We start from the raw sequence: 17992 nt of genomic DNA, 5'->3' as shown, positions 1-17992 counted from the left end.
GGCACTGACTGATGCCATTTTCTGTCTGTCTGTCATGTCATATTGGCCTTTTAAAGTGAGCTTGAGCTCTGTGAATATTTATAGGGCCTAAGCTTCACATTCTAGTGAGGAATCGCTGTAGAAACTCATAATTTATTTCCATTATATAAGTTAATGCTTATAAAAATATCCCTGGTGATTTAAATTTTCTAAATGATTCTCAAAGCCATGAGAGACTGTTAACTGCAGTGGACCAGAGGATAATCTTTGGTGTCTCGCCATATTTCATCTGATATGATCACGTGACAAGGCCCAGTTTTTCTTCCAGAAGGGAGTTTGGATAACATTAATATTGCTCTTATAAACAATTTTTGTTTTCAATGCAGCCCAGATATTATATAATTTCTCTTCATCAATAGTATCTGCATGATGCACATGTAGTGCATTGTATTTACAATAAAGTACTGATCCATGGTATACCATATAGGAAAGCGTGATTGAACTGCGACTGAAAGTTACTACATTTACAGATTACCCATCAGGGCAAAAAATATCAATCATGACACGGACTTGTCAGAAACGAATCAGACCCATTCTTGACTGAAAAGCCTGAGAACTTTCCAGGCTGAGCCAGTTTCTGCAAGTCTAAGCAAATGAACGAATAAAAATGAACGAGACTTGGGCCTGGGAGAGCTTCTGTCTCCACTGATCCACTTCATAAAACAAAACCAAGGTGCTCTAGAGGGACTGAGCACATGGCTTTAATAACAAGGGATCAGCCCAGAGCCGGGAGGGTGTGTTGGAACGAGGGGCAAGGCATCTGCTCTCCGATAATCACAAAGAAATATGTCTAGTGGATAGAGATGTAGGATTAGCTTTGCCTACCTTAGAAGTTGATGATGGCAGATTGCAATCTGTTCTTATGTCCTTACCCACTCAAATAATAGGCCTATATTATGTCAAAAGCTTGTTTTTCCATCAAGCCTTTTTTGTTTGCTTTTACTCTCAACAAAAGTGATTACGTTTGATTCCTACCTGAGCCTGACCTTCTTTCAGCATTCATGTGGAACAAAGCCTGCCTGCCTGAGTCTCTTTCACGGTTTTACTCAGAGCAGGATGTGTCGGAAGCTTGTATGTACAGTAAAAGGAGGAATCTGCTTTCATGGTAAAGTTCCAGTTTGGAAATTCAGTTGAAGTCTAACCCCAAGCCTCCAATAGAATTTGGTAAGGTAGAAGTGTATGGAGGAGTGGTCAAAGATTATCTGGTGGCTCCAAAAACTATATAAAAGGGTTGCTGAGGTATTGGCACTGATGTCTTCCCATCACAGATCAGGAATTGGTGTGACTGCCTCTGAAACTGAATGCATTTGGAGTATCATGTATGTCCCTAATGAGAACTCAGGCTGTCTGTGTGATTGTCTGATTGTTTCAGAGCTGTGCGATAATGCTCTTCTAGGCCTGAAAACTTAGTGGGAGGATCATTATTTTGAATCCTGGCTTCAGTAAAATGGTTGGTTGCTGGTTTTGATTAGACTTAAACTGAAAGTTTCATTGCTCAGAACAACCCTCAGAAGATGGTTTCTTTTCTGTTCGTGCATCAATTTTAAGTAGTCTTGAGTATTTTTTTTTTAAAGCACTCATGAACATTTTCATTGGTTTTCATTTCCAGTTTTTAAAGTCGGTGTTCTGCACCATCTTGCTTTTCAAACGAGCCTAAATGAGGTTGTCTTAGATTTTCATTATGTGCCCCCAGGCAATCCAGCACAATGTTTGAATTAAGCCAAGTGACCTGTGACCTGTTTTCCTTATGAATTTCCATGAAGTGATTGGAAATCTTTGTTGATAATGACTGCCCATGCCATAACCTCAGTGACTGCAGAGTGCCTGAACTCTGAACTGTCTGCTTTTGTATCCAGTACTGTACTGTTCATATCTCCTGTAGCATCAGTGTAGCACAAGTGAAAAAGCCACAACTGTGGTTTATATTTCAAAGGCAGTACAGCCTGTGTTCAGCAGAAAGTGTTTTTTCAGTTCTTTGTTCTATAAAGCAGTTGCACGTTTTTGTGACTGTTGACTGCAAAACTAGGAGAAGAAGGTGGGTGCTTGGGGTTTCAGTCTTGTGAACTAAGAAAACCAACTGGGCTGCAGCCTCAGGTGATGTCAACTACAGATCCTCACTGTCTTCAGCCAGGAACTGGAGCTGGCCAACCAGTAGGTGTTTAATAAAAATACAACTAGCCTGGTTCATTTGTTAGACATGGATCACCTGGGCCATAGGAATAAATATGCACTCTGCCTGAATTTTTCTGGGTGTTTGGACTGTATTTTTTAGCCAAAATCCCTGATTGGTTTTGAGCTCAATTTTTAGACCAGCCAATCTTGACTAAGATAACCCATGCGGATTTAATACACAATCTCCAGGAAAGTTCATTGAGCTCTTTTAATCATTTGTCCAGGAGGAGTATTGTAATTGTGCACTCGAGTCTGGAAAAAGTACAGCTTTCTACTAAAATGAGCAAATTGCGATAGATTTATAAAATGGAAAGTACAGCAATTTGCACAAGTGCACTTGTCATTTGCTTGAGGTGGCAGTGGTTGAGGAAAGCTGTAGATAGAGCTAGGATGTTTTTGGTGTATTTTTTTTTCCCCCTGGGTGTTTCTGTTTATAGATGCTTCCTACAGATATGAGCGCGTTGTGTAAATGCAGCACCTTGAAGCTGGTAGGTAAGGCCTGCCTGCGAGGGTACACACTGCATGCTGCCCTCCGGTGTGACTGTTCTGTGAGAGAACTAGCAGAGCGTCTGCAGTGTCGCTGTGAGTCAAGCCTGATCAGCCTCCCGTTTCCCTTGTCAGCTGCTCTAATAGAGGAGCCGGGCACGACACTGTCTCAGGTTGGGGCCTCAGTTAACAGCACAGATCTTATCAACAGACCTGCTCAGCACTGCCTTCGGATTGCTGAGATCTGATCAGCCCTGTGATGGCTTCCTACTCTGATGCCATTCCGTCTGAGATGGTGCGAAGAGGTGGTGTGTGTGTGTGTGTCAGAGTCGGTCTGGGGGGGAGGGGGACATGTTGTTGGTAAGTTACAGACAGCAGCTTTTGCCTCCTGTCTTGACTGAAGTTTGCTGTTAAACAGCAAACAAAACTTTCAAGAGCTGCTGTCTGTTTTATTTGTTCTCTGTAGCATAGAGAATTTTGTGTGTTTTGAATTAGAAAATACACATTTACAGTATATAATGTTTTAATTTGCTTTGGATTGAGTGTGCCTATTGTACTATAGTCCTATTGTTTTTTGTTTGATGTGTATATAATGAAACCAAGATATGTTTATGTAGCACATCACATTGTGGGTTCTGACAATCACTGAACATTTATATTACTTTGGGGTCATAGGCTACTGCCTGCCAGACCAGCTGTGCTTGACAGATGATAAAGACTTGAGCACCACACAGTCTTGTTGCTCAGCCTCAGGTGGCTCTGTTACACAGCAAGATGAGGGTACAGCTGTAGTCCTGCGCTGCTCAGCCAGCCTCTGCAGAAAAGGCTCAGCCTCCATTCCAGCAGCTTTAAACAGGATGAGCCTTTCTCTTATGTAACCATTCACATGGCATTTGTGGGGGAAGAATGTTTTTTTGTTGTTGCAGAAGATCTCAAGGTGAATAAGAGGAGGAGTCTGGACGATGTGATTATTAAAAAAAAAAAAAGACTTGTCTGAAGACCCAGCCAGGGCTATGGTCAGGATTTGGCTGTGGACCACCCAAAGGATTTGGTAGCATATTCTAGTTCAGCATGTGGAGCGCTGATGGTAGATAGATGGTGAATACCACAAGCCAGCAAGTTCACATTCCCTAGTGGAGGCTGGGGGCCGTCAGACTGCGAGGGGAAGGTCAGACGTTTTAAAACTGCAGTCTGGTTGATGAGGACCAGCCGGGAGCCTCGGCTGATGTTTCCAGAGCTGGAAGATGGTGCAGGCCGGGGAGAAGGCCTGTGTGAAACGTTCTCAGTCAGAGCCTTTTTTAACTAATAAAACGCTTGACACACGCTTCTCTTCGGACAGCAGCAGCAGCAAAACCTCTTCAAATAAACACAGGCCTTCCATAAAATCTGCGCCAGGAATCGTAAGACTTTGTTGAGAAGCTAGCGCTGTAGTAATACAGTTCCCCTGTGCCAAGTCGCTACCAGAGGACAGTGTACTGTTACTGCTTGTAGTACGCTGAGGTCTCTCCCTGTATACCTATTTATGGCTCGGTAACAGAAGTAATTGCATTTGGCGTTCCAGCAGCCCATCTCCCTTGAGCTGTTTCCCAGCAATTCCATGGAACTCTCCTTGCGACACCATCCAAAACAAAGACACCCTTGCTTCTGAAATCACCCTTGCGATTTCAAGAAGGCCAAAACATGTAGACAATAACGTAGCACAAGAATGGATGCTATAGTTTGGTATATCCTAGGAGGCCTTTTGTCCTCTACCCTAATTTCATGCTTCTAGTATTTAGTGTTAGTATTGTGTAAACATTCACTTTACAGAAGTACTGTATTTGTTTTTTTTCGGGGCATTGTGAAATGACCTATAGCCAAGGCTGAGATGCATACTGAAGAACACTGGAAGCCTGCACTCCAGGGTTCTACAGAATAATATAAGTTATACATTATACATTCAGACAGTCTTATACATTAAGGACACAATCACGTCATGTGGAGACTCGGTCTGCATGGCAGTATGATCATGGAGGTTTTCAGCTAAGCGTCTTGGGTAGACAGGCAAGATACTTGAAATAGGAAATAATAATGAACTTTATTTTATATAGTGCCTTTTAAAGGTGGCCTCTCAAAGTGCTTTACAGAATGACAGCAACCAAATTAAGAGGATGTGGGGGGTGTTATTTCCTGAGTATGGAAAATAATGGTTAGCCCCCTTTTCTCAGATGGTACTGTATTTGTTATGCAAACTCACTAGGTTACATCTGTGCATGTTTTTAAGCCAGCCATAATTAATCTATCCAGATGCGCAGAAGCAACCCAACTCAAAAGGCCGGAATGCAAGTGCTTTATGGGAACTGTGGATAGTGGAAAAGGTCCAAGGAGTTATATACAGTATATGAAAGCAGTCTGTGCTGAGACAGATGTGCTATCTGTATAGATACAGTAAATTAATCAGGGTTCTGTATGTGGTTGGTCTACTTTTCTGATAATGATCCTTGTTTTGCCTGATAAATATGGCCAGCCTTTCAAGCAGCAATTCATCAGCTCACCTCACAGGTCCTGCCTCAGTTCATTCCTTCCTAGTATAAGTCAGTGGGGGGAATCCATTGTAACCGATTGCACTTTAGCCCTTCATGCAAATTGGAGATAAATCTTTATCATTGGTGCATTCTTTCCAAAATTGAGATAATACAGCCCACTATACAGGTGCTAAAGGGAACGGAGCCCTGCCTTGAAAATTAATTTTTAATTTTGTAATAGTTTAATTGCGTGTAGCACTTAAGTTGAGTATAATTCTGAAAGCATCATATTTCACTCTGTAATCTCTTGTGTTCTGTCTTGTATACCCAGTAAGGTGTAAGGCCTTCCCAGTATTTCAGTTTAAAGGCCTATGCAGGCCTATGACCTAGTGCCTGAGTAAATTAGATGGTGATTTAGGTGTTTATTTTTGGTCACATGACATCCCTTTGGCCTGTAGTTTCCCCAGTTAAAAACCCTTAAACTCCACTATAAATACACCACAAAGTGAGCTGCTTTTCACTTCACATCACCACTGCTGAGTGTTTTGCCTTCTCAGTCTGTCGGGCACAGTTTACAGGCAGCGCTGATCACTAATTCCAGAGCTCGAATTTCAGTTCCCGCAGTTCACCGGCGCGTTTACGATACGGCTGCACATTTCTTTTTGCCAACTGGTAAAAGAGACGTCCTGACACTCCTTTCAAAGGAACAGAGAGGTATGTGGTTTACAGTAGTCAGAGCTGTAATAAAGGCAATAATGTTAAAATTCATTACTCTGGGAGAAGAGCTTAAGTTGGGATCTAGGAAAGAGGCAGTGATTGCTAATTTGAGTATTGAAGGGGGATGTCTCATCTTAAAATAATCGCTCAGTCTTATTGAAAAGTAAATCGGTGTGTATCCTCTTGTACCTCTCAGCCAGCCGCCTTGCAAGTCTCCCAGCTGTGGCTAAAAATATCCTATATCCTAGTCTTGAAGTTCAACCCCCATGGGTCCTTCCTCACCCCACCACTCACTCAAAAGGGGCTACTGGTGCTGGCTAGGCATGTCAGAGCCACTCAGTCTGCTCCCAGCTGTAGCTGTGGGCAAGGACCAGATCTGTGGTGGAGGATCCGTGTCTGTAGTGCAGAGAGAGCAGAGAGAAACAGGCCCCTGTCCTCACAGACACTGCCAGTGTGCAGCCGCCTGTGTCTGGCAGCCCTGACAACTAGAGCCCTCTGCTCAGGTGGGTTCTGTGTATAGGGCTGCTATTAGAAAATCATCACTATTAGGGGGAGGGAGTCCACGTTCACCCTTCTTCTCTCTAAAGACAGAGCTTTTTGATGCTGTGATCCCTGAGTATTCCTCTGGGAAGATGTGCTTTGTGCATGATTAGGAGTCTTCATCTGCAATTAAATCAGAGGGGTGTAGTCTGGGGGGCACTGTGAATCAGAACCCTCTGTGTGTGCATGCCTATATTCACGCACACAAAGACACAAACACATTCTTTCCAATCCGTTTTATTTGACAGCTGTGAATGTATTATGACAGCGTGCATATCCATAAAGGAAGATGCATGGTTTTTCTTTAACATGAAGACATGCCCTTGCTGACTTGTAGGCAAATTTTCTGAATTGTGCTCGTTAGTCATAACATCAATAAACTGCTGTTGCTAACAGCATTTGCAATTGTTAACATGCCTGGAGCACATTGACAGAACTGCAGTACCATGCAGAATTTCTTGCACTTTCCCTGTAGCTGTCATTTGAAAACACTGTGCAGTGCACATACAGTAATAGAAACAGCATTGGCTTCAGTCTGTCACTTTCATTACAACCTTTTCAATCCAATTAGATGCTTTCAGACGTCAATGTACATTTATTTCACCTAGACAATAGCATACTAATTTAGAAATCTAAATTAGTATTTAGATTCCTTTTTCCGTGATCTTAAGGACAATATCCTCCTTAACAAGCTTTGGTCTAACTTAAATATACTAGTTAAATCATGTGAACTATTGTGGCAGAGGGTTTTTACTGTGTGTGTCATATTAAGAGACTGGAGTGCAGTAGAAATTGTGTCCTAGTTTTATGGTAAATAAAGCAAAAAAAATAATCATGTGCTCAAAGAAATATTGTTACAAATTCATATAATATCTACATTGCATTTAGTTTACCAGCATTTTTTCTTGTAAAAGGGGAGAAAAAAACAGAAAATTGCAAAATCAAAAAGAAACATGCAAGCTTACTTTAACTCTTAAACTAGAACGCTAAAAGATTTATGTGATGCATCACAACTTGTTGTTTTCTCATAAGGAAGAAACAGGATGCAGCTTAACGCAGTATAGCTCATTATGCTGTGAACTTCTGTATTTTCCCGTTTCATTTGGTACATCTTTTGGCTTAACCACACATGGATGCCCTTGAGCGCAAATGAATTTGTGCCTCTTAAATTCCTATTTAAGGATGCTATACTTGACTGTGATGGATAGCAGGCAATTGCTGTAATCTGCTGTATGGAGACGGTGAAATTGGTTTCTCAAACTGAATTTCAAAGCCAGGGTTTTTGCTGAACTGCTGATTTTCTGCATAGTGGAATCCACCCTATCTGTGCTTTTGTTTGTTTGTTTTTTCTTTATCCTACTAGAAAGGAGCGCTGGTGATATTATCACAGCTCTTGTAAATACAAACTTGGATATACAAACTTTGGTTAAATATTCACATTTTGCATTGATTAATCATTCTTTTCTTTTCTTGTGTTTTCGGCTGTAGTGTTGGATTTCGATCTCCTTTTTCATTGCAATTGTGACTTCTCTCTCCTTGCTCACACCCGCCACAGCAAATTTGTACATGGCCTCTTCACACACTTGGTATAAAACATGGAGGAAAACACAGGGACAAAAAGGAGACCCTTTATTATTCCATGATGGAGACTAATATGTAGTGGAAAGCCGGTATGTCTTTCTGTTGGGGTCTTTAGCATCCTGACACAGGCTCTTATCTCAGAAATGTAGCAGCAAGAAGTCAGTTTAAGAGACTCGATGAAACCCTCTCGGATCAAATTCCAGGATGTTGCCTCACAACTCGCCGTGGAAAGATAATTCCAGGTGTTTTCATGCCAGTTAAGGGGATCCGGGCTCCAGGACTGGGGAGAAGACTGCAGGTGGATGGGTTACTATTGTGGAAGTCGACCTGTCCTCGTTTTGGCAGGCAGACCATGTCTTGTTTCTGAGTTGGAAGAACACAAAAGGCCTGTTGTCGCGGGGGCTGACTCTACCCCCCCCTCCCCTGGTCCCTGTCCAACCAGAGAGAGTAACTGCCACATGAGGCAGGCGTGCTGTCTGGAGACCGAGGAGCCCAAGGCACGCAACAACCTTTGCGGACTGAATTAATGGAGGACGGAAACAGAGCAGAGCCAGAGTGGGGCGCTGAGAACTGGAAGCGAGTGTGGCCTTAACGTTTAGAAATGAGATACCTGAAGGCACGTGGTTTTAGTCAGGTTCGTCACGCAGACTTTGTGTGTGTTTTGACGAAGAGGGAAAGGGTGAGGATGTTTCCTCGGGGATGAAGCCGAGGCAGTGGAGCATACAGTAGGAAGGTTTAGAAGGTAGGATTGGTAGGCAGTGTGACCAAATGGCTAAAGCTCAAATGCAGACGCAGAGAAGCAGGGTTCCAGAGAATACACGAAGGCTCAGTGCGAAGTAGTTATAAGGAACAAGGAGGCTGCCTGACGGTTTTAACCCAACTGTTAATCAAGTCATTTCAGAATTGCTGTTCAACTTTGTCACACCCCGTGTGTTCTCTGCTACGGCACTTCTTGGGGGTTTTCTTATTTAAAAAAAAAAAAGTCTGCCGAGAAACTTCCATCCCCATGCCTGTTTTCACTCCTGTTTGTTGTTTTGATCCTAGGTGTTTCCACTGGAATGAGTGCCTAATTATGAGGCCAGAACACGGTGCCTACCGGCCTCATGCCCAGGCATCTGGAAGGACACTGCTGACTCTGAGGGGGAGGGAGTGGATGTGGGTGCCAGCTGCCTGCTTCTTACCTGTCCTTTATACCACCCCCAGACCTCAGTGATGCCCACCCCACGGTACGTGAGCTTGATTACCGGCTGCGGATCTCTACACTACTGGTACAGCGACTGTAGCCGTGTTCTCCTGCTCCTCCAGTCAGTCTTGCAGTCCTGCCGGTCCTGATCCCTCTGTGCTCCGCTCTGTCTTCCAGGGAGTGTGTCCCGGTGCTGTGCTGATCCTGCTGGCCCCCCCCACCCCCCCCGCCCTGCGCCAGCCTGTCCTGGGATGGTGTTGTTGGCTCAGCCAGGACGCGCTGGCAGCTGTGGGGATGGACGGGCTCCGAGGGTAGTGGCAGGGGGCAGAACGGCGGTCCCAGGTGGCAGGAGGCACAGCAGAGACCGAACTAGGCAAGGAGGGGAGCACAGGAGGAGCGGTATGAGAACAAAGTGACGACACTTCGCCCTGAGGAGCCTACGATAACATCCACAGGGCCCTCAGATCAACCAGCAATATCTTATTGTACTGGCTTTAAACAAGAACAAGTCATATTAGGGTGTTTCATTAGTTTATTACAGCAGTTTACGCATTTGAATTTCTTGCATTTACAGTATTACGTAGCCACGCACTAAGAGTGCAAGAACTCAGTCGGCGTTACAGCTAGCAGTACAAACCAGGCAGATGAGGCGAAAAGAAGACTCGCCTATACTGGATTAATTTCAAGAAATACTGTAGTAACATTAATGTTTAGCAAACCAGAAAATACAGAAATGTTAACGGATATTACCAAAGATAAAATAACCAAAGCTGTGACATATCATACGACTGGACACAGATAAAGGCTTGTGCAGTACTATACAGGCAGTAATATTAATTTGTTCAAGATTTATGTATTAACTGAATGAAGGACACCTACAGAACAAGTACTATTAGGTATTCTGGGCCATTATAAAGAAAAACACAAATTTAAATCAAGGATAAGGTGGTGGTTATATGGACCGAAGGGTTAATTTTCACAAGGGTTCATGTAATATTACATAACTTAGGAGTGTAACTTGTCTTCCTGATCACACGGTGTAGATTCGTTTTTTGCTCTTTTGCAGGTACTGTGCTGCTATGCTCCCATAACAAAGTATCTCCACTGTGAGAAGTGACTCGCTGCTGACTCCTGGAATGGAGTAGTAGTCCTGAATCATTTTGCACATTAAATACTTGATTATCGTATACTATTTCTTACTTGATCTGGTGCACATAAAACAAACGAACGACACAATCAAACTGAAGGAACGATGAGACACATCCACGTGGAAATTGCACGGAAGGAGGCTCCGGTGGAGGTGGCTGCCCAGGAGGGGGACCTACCCCTCCCGAATGCCCAGAGGGGAGGCCTGGACTCGGGGTCAGGTCAAGGACTTCTCCGCCCGTTTGGGGAGAACGAGATCAAACTGCAAAAGGTGTACCAGCTGTCCATCTTCTCCCAGCTGGGGGGGTTCTCCGACACCGGAGGCCAACAGAAAGCTGAGAAGCAGGCTGTAAAGAGGGGCCTGGCAGATCCATACTCCGATCCCAAGCGATTGCTTTTGCCTGGGCACGGTGCGGACACCTGGCCTGACTCCCCCGGCATCCCAGACCTGCCCGGCCAAGAGTCCGAGCTAGGGCCCCCCCTGGAGTCGCTGCAAGACGAAAACGCAGTGGTGTGCGGCTCGGGCCAGCACTTCTCCCACACCGCCACATGTGTGATCGAGCACAAGGACTGCGCCTCGGGCAGAGAGTCGGGCCCGGCGGCGGGGAGGCGCTTTCTCCCCGTGCCTCTCGCCAGCCCGATGGCCAGACGCCTTTCAGAGCACAACCAGGACCGGCTGCTCCAGAGCAGGGAGGACTCGATCTTCCCCCAAAACCCGTACTCGTCTGCCGGCCGAACTCAAGACCCTGCACGGCTGTGTGATGCTTCTGCCTCGGCCAGCCTGCCAACAAGCGAGCTAGACCCAGCAGGAGAGCCAGGAGATGGCGTTCCCGCCCAGCGGAAGAGTGGGAACTCAGTGGCACAAGCCAACGGAGCCTTGCTGGAGGAGCAGGCGTTCAGCAATGGTGATCGCAGAGACTGGACACAGGTCCCTGCTTCCACGGCGGTGTCTCCGGGCAGAGATGTAGGCTCAGAGGTGAGTGTTGAGCTGTTGCCCCCAGAGCAAGGACACTCCACCAACGGCCTGGCCTCGGCGGAGAAGACGCCCTGCAGCTCCAGACGGCCAGGCCCTTCCTCCTCCTCCTCCCCCGGCCCCAGCAGCTGCCCCGCCAAGAGGAAGCTGCTGGCTCCCAGCGACACGGGCGAGTCCTGCTCCGAGGACGAGGGTCCCTCCACCTCCAAGAGGAGCCGCCTCTCTCTGCCCCACGGGGTCACCGTGTCCTGCCGGAGCACGGACGCCAAGGCCGCCCCCTTCTGGAACCACTTGCTGCCGTCAGCCCGGGATCGGCCCAAGGTGAGAGAACCTGGGCAGCTGCCCAGTGCTGGCCCTGTTGAAAAGAACTGAACTGTTCAGTCGAGGCTCTTACTAATTACAGTCAACAGCCATATCACCCTGCAACTCACAACTGGCAGCCCCACTGAAGCTAAGCAGGTGTGAGCCTGGTCAGTACCTGGATGGGAGACCTCCTGGGAAAAAACTAAGGTTGCTGCTGGAAGAGGTGTTAGTGGGGCCAGGAGGGGGCGCTCATCCTGCAGTCTATGTGGGTCCTAATGCCCCGGTATAGCGATGGGGACACTGTACTGTAAAAAGGCACTGTCCTTCAGATGAGATGTAAAACCGAGGTCCTGACTCTCTGTGGCCAAGTTTCCCATTGTCCTTTATCAGTCATGACCTCCTAATAATCCCCCTCTATGAATTGGCTTTATTACTCTGCTCTCCTCCCCACTGGTAGCTGAGGTGTGGTGAGCGTTCTGACGCACTATGGCTGCCGTCGCATCATCCAGGTGGGGCTGCACTTTGGTGGTGGTGGTGGAGGGGATCCCCATTCCTTTAAAGCACTTTGAGTGGAGTGTCCAGAACAAATGCTATTTAAGTGTAAGCAATTATTATGAACCCCTGTGCCTCTTATTGTATTTATATATTTGGCATTTCTAATATTATCAAGGGCCATTTTTTTTAAATGTAGTTTAAATCTCTCCAGTCACTCAGTGCTGTGAAATTGTAACTGAAATTGTAACTGAAAAATACAACTGAAATTGTAATTGAAATTGTAAATTGTAAATTGAGAGAATTCTCTCTTGTCTGCAATCAAGGTCATTGAGAACACATTTTTGCAAGACCTTAATTTAGGACTACTACAGCTCAACTCTCTGCAGTTTGTGTATTTTTGAATTCTTTATTTTACCAGATCACATTGGTTGAATTGCAAGGGTCAGGGGCTGACACAAGACTGATAAAAAAGTAAGAGTAAGATAAGATAAGATCACTTTATTGGCCATACACAATTTCTTGTATTAGGAATTTGTCTTTTTCCACATACCCCAACTTGCTCTCCATGAAACACACAGACAGAGAGAAGCTTGGGGTCAGAGCGCAGGTCAGCCATTTATAAGGTGCCCCTGGAGCAGCTGGGGTTAAGGACCTTGCTCAGGGGGTCAACGGAGTAGGATTCCTCTGCCGGCCGCGGGATACGAACTGGCAACCTTCCGGGCACAGGCGCAGATCCTTAGCCACAGAGCCACCGCATCGACCCTAGGAAGTAAAAAAAAAAAGACATAAAAAGACATCTAGCCCACACAAAGACTGCACTCCAGCAATTCTAATATTGTGGATTTTCTGTAGGAGAGAATAGAGAGATTGAGCTAATAGGATGCAGAGTTTGAAAGGACCCTCAAAGGTGATTTGAAGGTGTATCATTGAAGGACTTTAGCAGTGCACGCTGCTCCTTGCAGTATCATGCTACATGGCAGGCTCTGAAACCCAGAATATAGACATGGGGTTATATAATAAAGGGTGGGCTTGAGAAGTTTAAATTCAGTAATATTTCCTTAGGTGATGCTGTGTAATATTAGTTACACAATGCATGTCCATAAAATGAATCAAATCTGATCTTTGTCATTTGTAAAGTATGGTGAAGTGGGTACACCATGGGTACTACAGGTGACCTTTTGTCACGGTTTTCTTTTCGGCTCTGTTCTTTTCAGTTACCCTTCAGGAGAACACTGAGCATTATGTCTCTAGAACTCCTGTTGTCCACACTGATATTTTGTTTCTTTCCAGAATGTTTGGCTGCACCCAGATTTTTCTTTCCTTTTCAAGGCAGCCTCTAAAGACTGCAGTACACGCAGTACCATTTCACGAGGCAGATGAGGGCTGCTTTTCTTTCATCCTAGAACGTGCAGCGTGAACCCAGAATAAAGCCCATTGACGGGGGCTTTGTTCCAAAGCCTACAGCATTCCTATACAAAGTGCAGCCCTTTCTGGATTCTAGGTTGAAATATATCATATTGTATTCCCCCAAAAAAAAGAGGGTGGGGGGATGTAGATAAATGCCATGTTCCTTTTTCTGGAGAAGAGCTTTAATAGCTTAAAATTTGCTCTGCTAATGTGTCAGGGGAGTGAAGGGAGAGCTGGTCTTCTGCTGACTTTGACAGAGCTTAGTGGCCAGTGAGCAGGCGGTGTGAAAAAAGAATGGTGGCCAAACTATGAGGCGGGCCTGGCTGAGGGTATAATGAGCAGTCTGGCCTTGAGTGATGCCTATGACCTGGGACATAGACTGTTTTTACATGTAAGTACAGTACTACTGTGGGAACCGCAGCTATCGGTTGAGGGAAAATACATACTTCTTAGATAGGACTTTATACAGTTTCAGTTATTTGTGCCAGCTGCTTTAATAAAAACAAGTTTTGTAAATGCATAGTTTTTCGAATTGTACTGTTCTGGTTTTAGTTTTTTTTTCCTGCCGTTTTTGTTTCATACAAGAAGCAGTAATTGCTACAAAAAATCCAAATGCTAAGTACATCAGTGTAGACGCTGATGATAAATGTAAGCATGCCAAATGTAAGCACAGAATTTGTTCAGCCAAGTTGCAGGTAATGAAAAGCCTTAAATGCATTTTTTGTTTATTTGTTTTTAATATTGCTCTGAAAGAACATGCAGCTTATACTTAGTAGTAGACTCCTCAGTATATAAAGCACTGTTATTAATTCATTTCAGAACTTGGGAAGAACCAAAGATTTTTTTTTTGCCTCAATACATAATTTGAGACTGAATGTTGTGAGTTAAATCCATCAAGTTGATAAATTGGGGATCTCCCAGCACACATAACAAATAATCTGTTTTCAGTCATTTTCATAAAGAGCAATGATTAAGTCTTCTACAGCACTACTCTTCTTAATGAATTATTACCTTAAATAGTGTTTTCCTTTTTATCTTTAACTGTGCTTTCTAAGGACTCTCAGAAGAAATGGTGAATTAATTTGTTGGCGATTAAATTTAATTAATACAGCATGAGTTTCCCACTGAACAAACAGCAGTCTGGAAGACTTACCTGCCACAGTGCACTAACAGTCAGTGGTATTGTTCGCCCAGGAGGTAATTCTGAGCAGGCCTGTTAGACTGCCTGTTGTGAAAGTGGCCCAAGTTCTCAGTCTGTCTCTTTTCCCTTGCAGAGCTCTTCGGATTGCACTAGTGTGAACAGGAGACTGAAAAGTGCGCTTCGGCCAAAATCGTGAGTATTGGTTCATATTAAGAAGTGATCTTCTACCTCAATACAGAAAAAGCAAGTGCAGTTGCTTTGGATAAACTACCCATCAATTCTGTTTATTTTAGTCTTGAGGCTTGTTTTTATTTGGAGTCTGAACTTCCTAAACATAAAAGCAGTGGGCCTGAAAATTATTAATATAAATTATTTCAAGAAGCTTGTGTGAAATACCCTGATCCAGCTTGTATGCTGCCTAACCGCCGAAAGGACGCATCCTGTTGAAGGTGTAAGGACTGCAGAAGACTCTCAGACATGGCTTGATGGATGTTAATCGCATCCTTGAATTTAAGAAGCGTGAGATAGTGTGGTAGTCGATACCCAAAAACTGTGATAGCAGAAAAAATTCATCCCAGTGGTGTTAAATTGGCTTTCACCCTTCCTGTACACTCTGAAGACCTACCTCTTTGTGCATATTGTTGTCATGGAAACTGGGTGACGATCTCCGATCATAATGCCTTTTTTTTTCACGCCTGCAACTTCTCCTTCCAGTTTCTGGCTGAATGTCGGCACGTGTTGCACCACGTCCGTAGTGGCTAGCTCAGGTGTAATTTTCAGAGCGGGGGGCAGCGCCCACAGGGCAGCCAGGCCGGTGCGTCGGTGTGCCCGTGTTTCTCAGCGGCCGCGGCTCTGTGTGTCTGTGCAGGAGGCAGCTCCGCAGCTCCAGGCGAGGAGAAGCGAACCGCGCGGTCCGTTCCTGCTGGCCCTCTGCCTCCATCAGCCGCTCCCTGCTGGGCAACTTCGAGGTACTTCGGAACACGGCTGCTGAGGCCGACGCTCCCGCATAGAAATATACGTACAGCTCTTAAAACCGAGGCCCACGGGGTGAAGTAGTGCATTCGGACGTGGGGAAATTAAGGTGCAGGAGTGGGAAGACCAAAATATCAGTGTGGAACGCATTTCTTTACATAAGGTCTCGTGGAAACTAGTCTAATAAAGATCACTGGGGGGAGAGTGAACCACCCTCCTCGTTGCTAGGTCGCATTCAGGATGCAGAGCTGAACGACTGATGAGAGACCGATGAGTTCTGTCAGACTAGTGACCGACGGCGGGCGTTCCTGTGCTTCTAGGAGTCCATCTTGAAAGGCCGTTTTGCTCCGTCGGGACGCATCGAGGGCTTCACGGCCGAGATCGGAGCCAGCGGTTCTTACTGCCCACAGCACGCCACCCTGCCTGTGGAGGTCACCTACTATGACACGTCTGAGCACAGCGCCCCCTCCCCTTTCCTGGTAAGATGGCAGTCTGCCTACTGCTGCTGCTGGATATGATGACAAGGATTTGTTGCAAACAGATCATGTGAAAAGATGGTATGAAAAGTAGACCTGCCCATTCTCTCTCCCTCTCCACTATGACAAAGTAAAATTGCTTTACCATACCAGAGAATCACATTCAGTTCTTATTATTTATGTTTTCCCTCGTTAAATTCAATTAGACCTAAGCCAAGTTAGTGAAATAGTTAGGCTTAAGTTTTAATAATATTGTTAATAATATGATGATGATGATGTTATCCGGTCAGTCGGATCCGAGTCTCGGCGATTCTATAGGCCATCTCTTGCCACGCTTTCCGGTCTTGGACTTTCCTGTTAATAATATAGTTTCCTAATAATGAAATAGCTAGTTCTGTTTTCATGGGCTAATGGGCAAATGGGGTGCTTTAGTCGGAAGAAAACTGACTCTTGTTGACACACCCTTGTTATTATATGATATACAGTTTCCTGTCTGGAGTTGTTTTATACTCCAGACCAAAATTGTCATGGGGTACACGACGTTTTGGACTGTGGGTTACACATTCACTTGTGAAATGAACGTGAATGTTTGGATTAAAGGCCAAAAAAGCTGCTTGCGTTTCGGAGCACTGTCATCAAGACACCTTTTCGCTTACTCCTTTCGAACGGTCCAGTCTTGATGGTAGTCAGGTCAGCTGTGGGGAGAGCCCCTGAGGTCGGTATCGGTGTGCTCCAGCAGGGTCCTCGGTGCGAGAGTGTGAGCTCGCGGGTGTTGGCTGTGTGCAGTGGCTGTAGATCTGTGATTATCGTTTAGGGTGTGATCCACCTGGAGCCTCTGGGAAAGAAAGGATACAGCGTTCCCAAAGCAGGGACCATCCAAGTGGTGAGTCAGGGAACACAGTTTTTTTCTTTCCTTTCCTTTCTGTTATATATTTTTCCTTGCCTCAGAGCACAGCACGACGTTTTCAGTTTCCTACACTTTTCCAGTCCAACTGGGTTCAAGGGAAATTGACTTGGATAAAAAAAAACTTGACAAGTTCAGCATAGAATTGCTTATGTAAAAAAACAAACAGTGGTGAGGGTAATTGGCCTTGCTTTGAAGACGCAAAGTTCTATTGTAATCTTCCACAATCCACAATAATTGCATAATTCAGAAGTTTATGGCATTACAAGGTTTCTGCTTCCATACAAATCTGTGCAGATGCACAAGTAAGATGCAAAATAAGAATGGCAGAGAAACAATGATATTATGCATCTTTTACATGTTAACATTTACTTACATATAATCTGGAGTACTTGTTTAAAACCATCCAATTTTAATTTCCACCAGTACTATTATCCTTCTGGTAGTCTTTTTCTTGATCATGTGAGCCTGCCAGATCTGTTGAGGCAAGTCTTGGCAGTGTTCCCTTTGCTACTCTGCCCTTGCTGGCTCTTCTCACCTGAATCATCTCGGAAATTACCAGTCATGTTACTGTACCCGGTCATGAGCGATACGCGTTCACACAGGGCAAGCGACAGCAGGTGGTTGTCCGCACTGACAGTGTTTCTTTGTCTCGTCTCACCCGCAGACCTTATTCAACCCCAACAAGACTGTGGTGAAGATGTTCCTGGTGACCTATAACTTCGGGGACATGCCTGTAAACCACATCACCTTCCTGCGCCACCGTATCTTCCTGGTACCTGTGGAAGAAGGAGAGGGACAGGACGAGCAGTCTGAAGCTGGGGCCGCAGACAGGAAGAGAATACTTTGCTACCTGATACACCTCAGGTCTCCACTGCCAGCCGTGCAGCCCGACTTGATTTCTCCTCTCTCGTTTTTTTTTATTTCACTCTTTTTTTTTTTAAGTATTGGCG

General features: G+C 45.0%; 1 protein-coding gene across 6 annotated transcripts in view; it reads left to right on the top strand.

Annotated features, from left to right (window-relative positions):
• atosb (atos homolog b) overlaps positions 1–17992 on the top strand; it is a 48985-nt gene that overhangs the window by 28134 nt on the left and 2859 nt on the right. For all 6 annotated transcript variants that reach the window (XM_088630468.1, XM_088630470.1, XM_088630469.1 and 3 more), the window contains 8 exons: positions 9084–9265; positions 9400–9621; positions 10289–11662; positions 14821–14879; positions 15556–15655; positions 15980–16138; positions 16950–17018; positions 17707–17906. In XM_088630468.1, coding sequence (XP_088486594.1) covers positions 10475–11662; positions 14821–14879; positions 15556–15655; positions 15980–16138; positions 16950–17018; positions 17707–17906 — 1775 coding nt within the window. In that variant the 5' untranslated portion in view covers positions 9084–9265; positions 9400–9621; positions 10289–10474. The remainder of the gene's footprint in view (positions 1–9083; positions 9266–9399; positions 9622–10288; positions 11663–14820; positions 14880–15555; positions 15656–15979; positions 16139–16949; positions 17019–17706; positions 17907–17992) is intronic.

The sequence above is a fragment of the Lepisosteus platostomus genome, chromosome 4, assembly GCF_059453375.1.
Source record: "Lepisosteus platostomus isolate fLepPlt1 chromosome 4, fLepPlt1.hap1, whole genome shotgun sequence".
Classification (NCBI taxonomy): Eukaryota; Metazoa; Chordata; class Actinopteri; order Semionotiformes; family Lepisosteidae; genus Lepisosteus; species Lepisosteus platostomus.
Note: the sequence above shows the minus strand (reverse complement) of the source record. Positions and strands in the feature narration are given on the sequence as shown.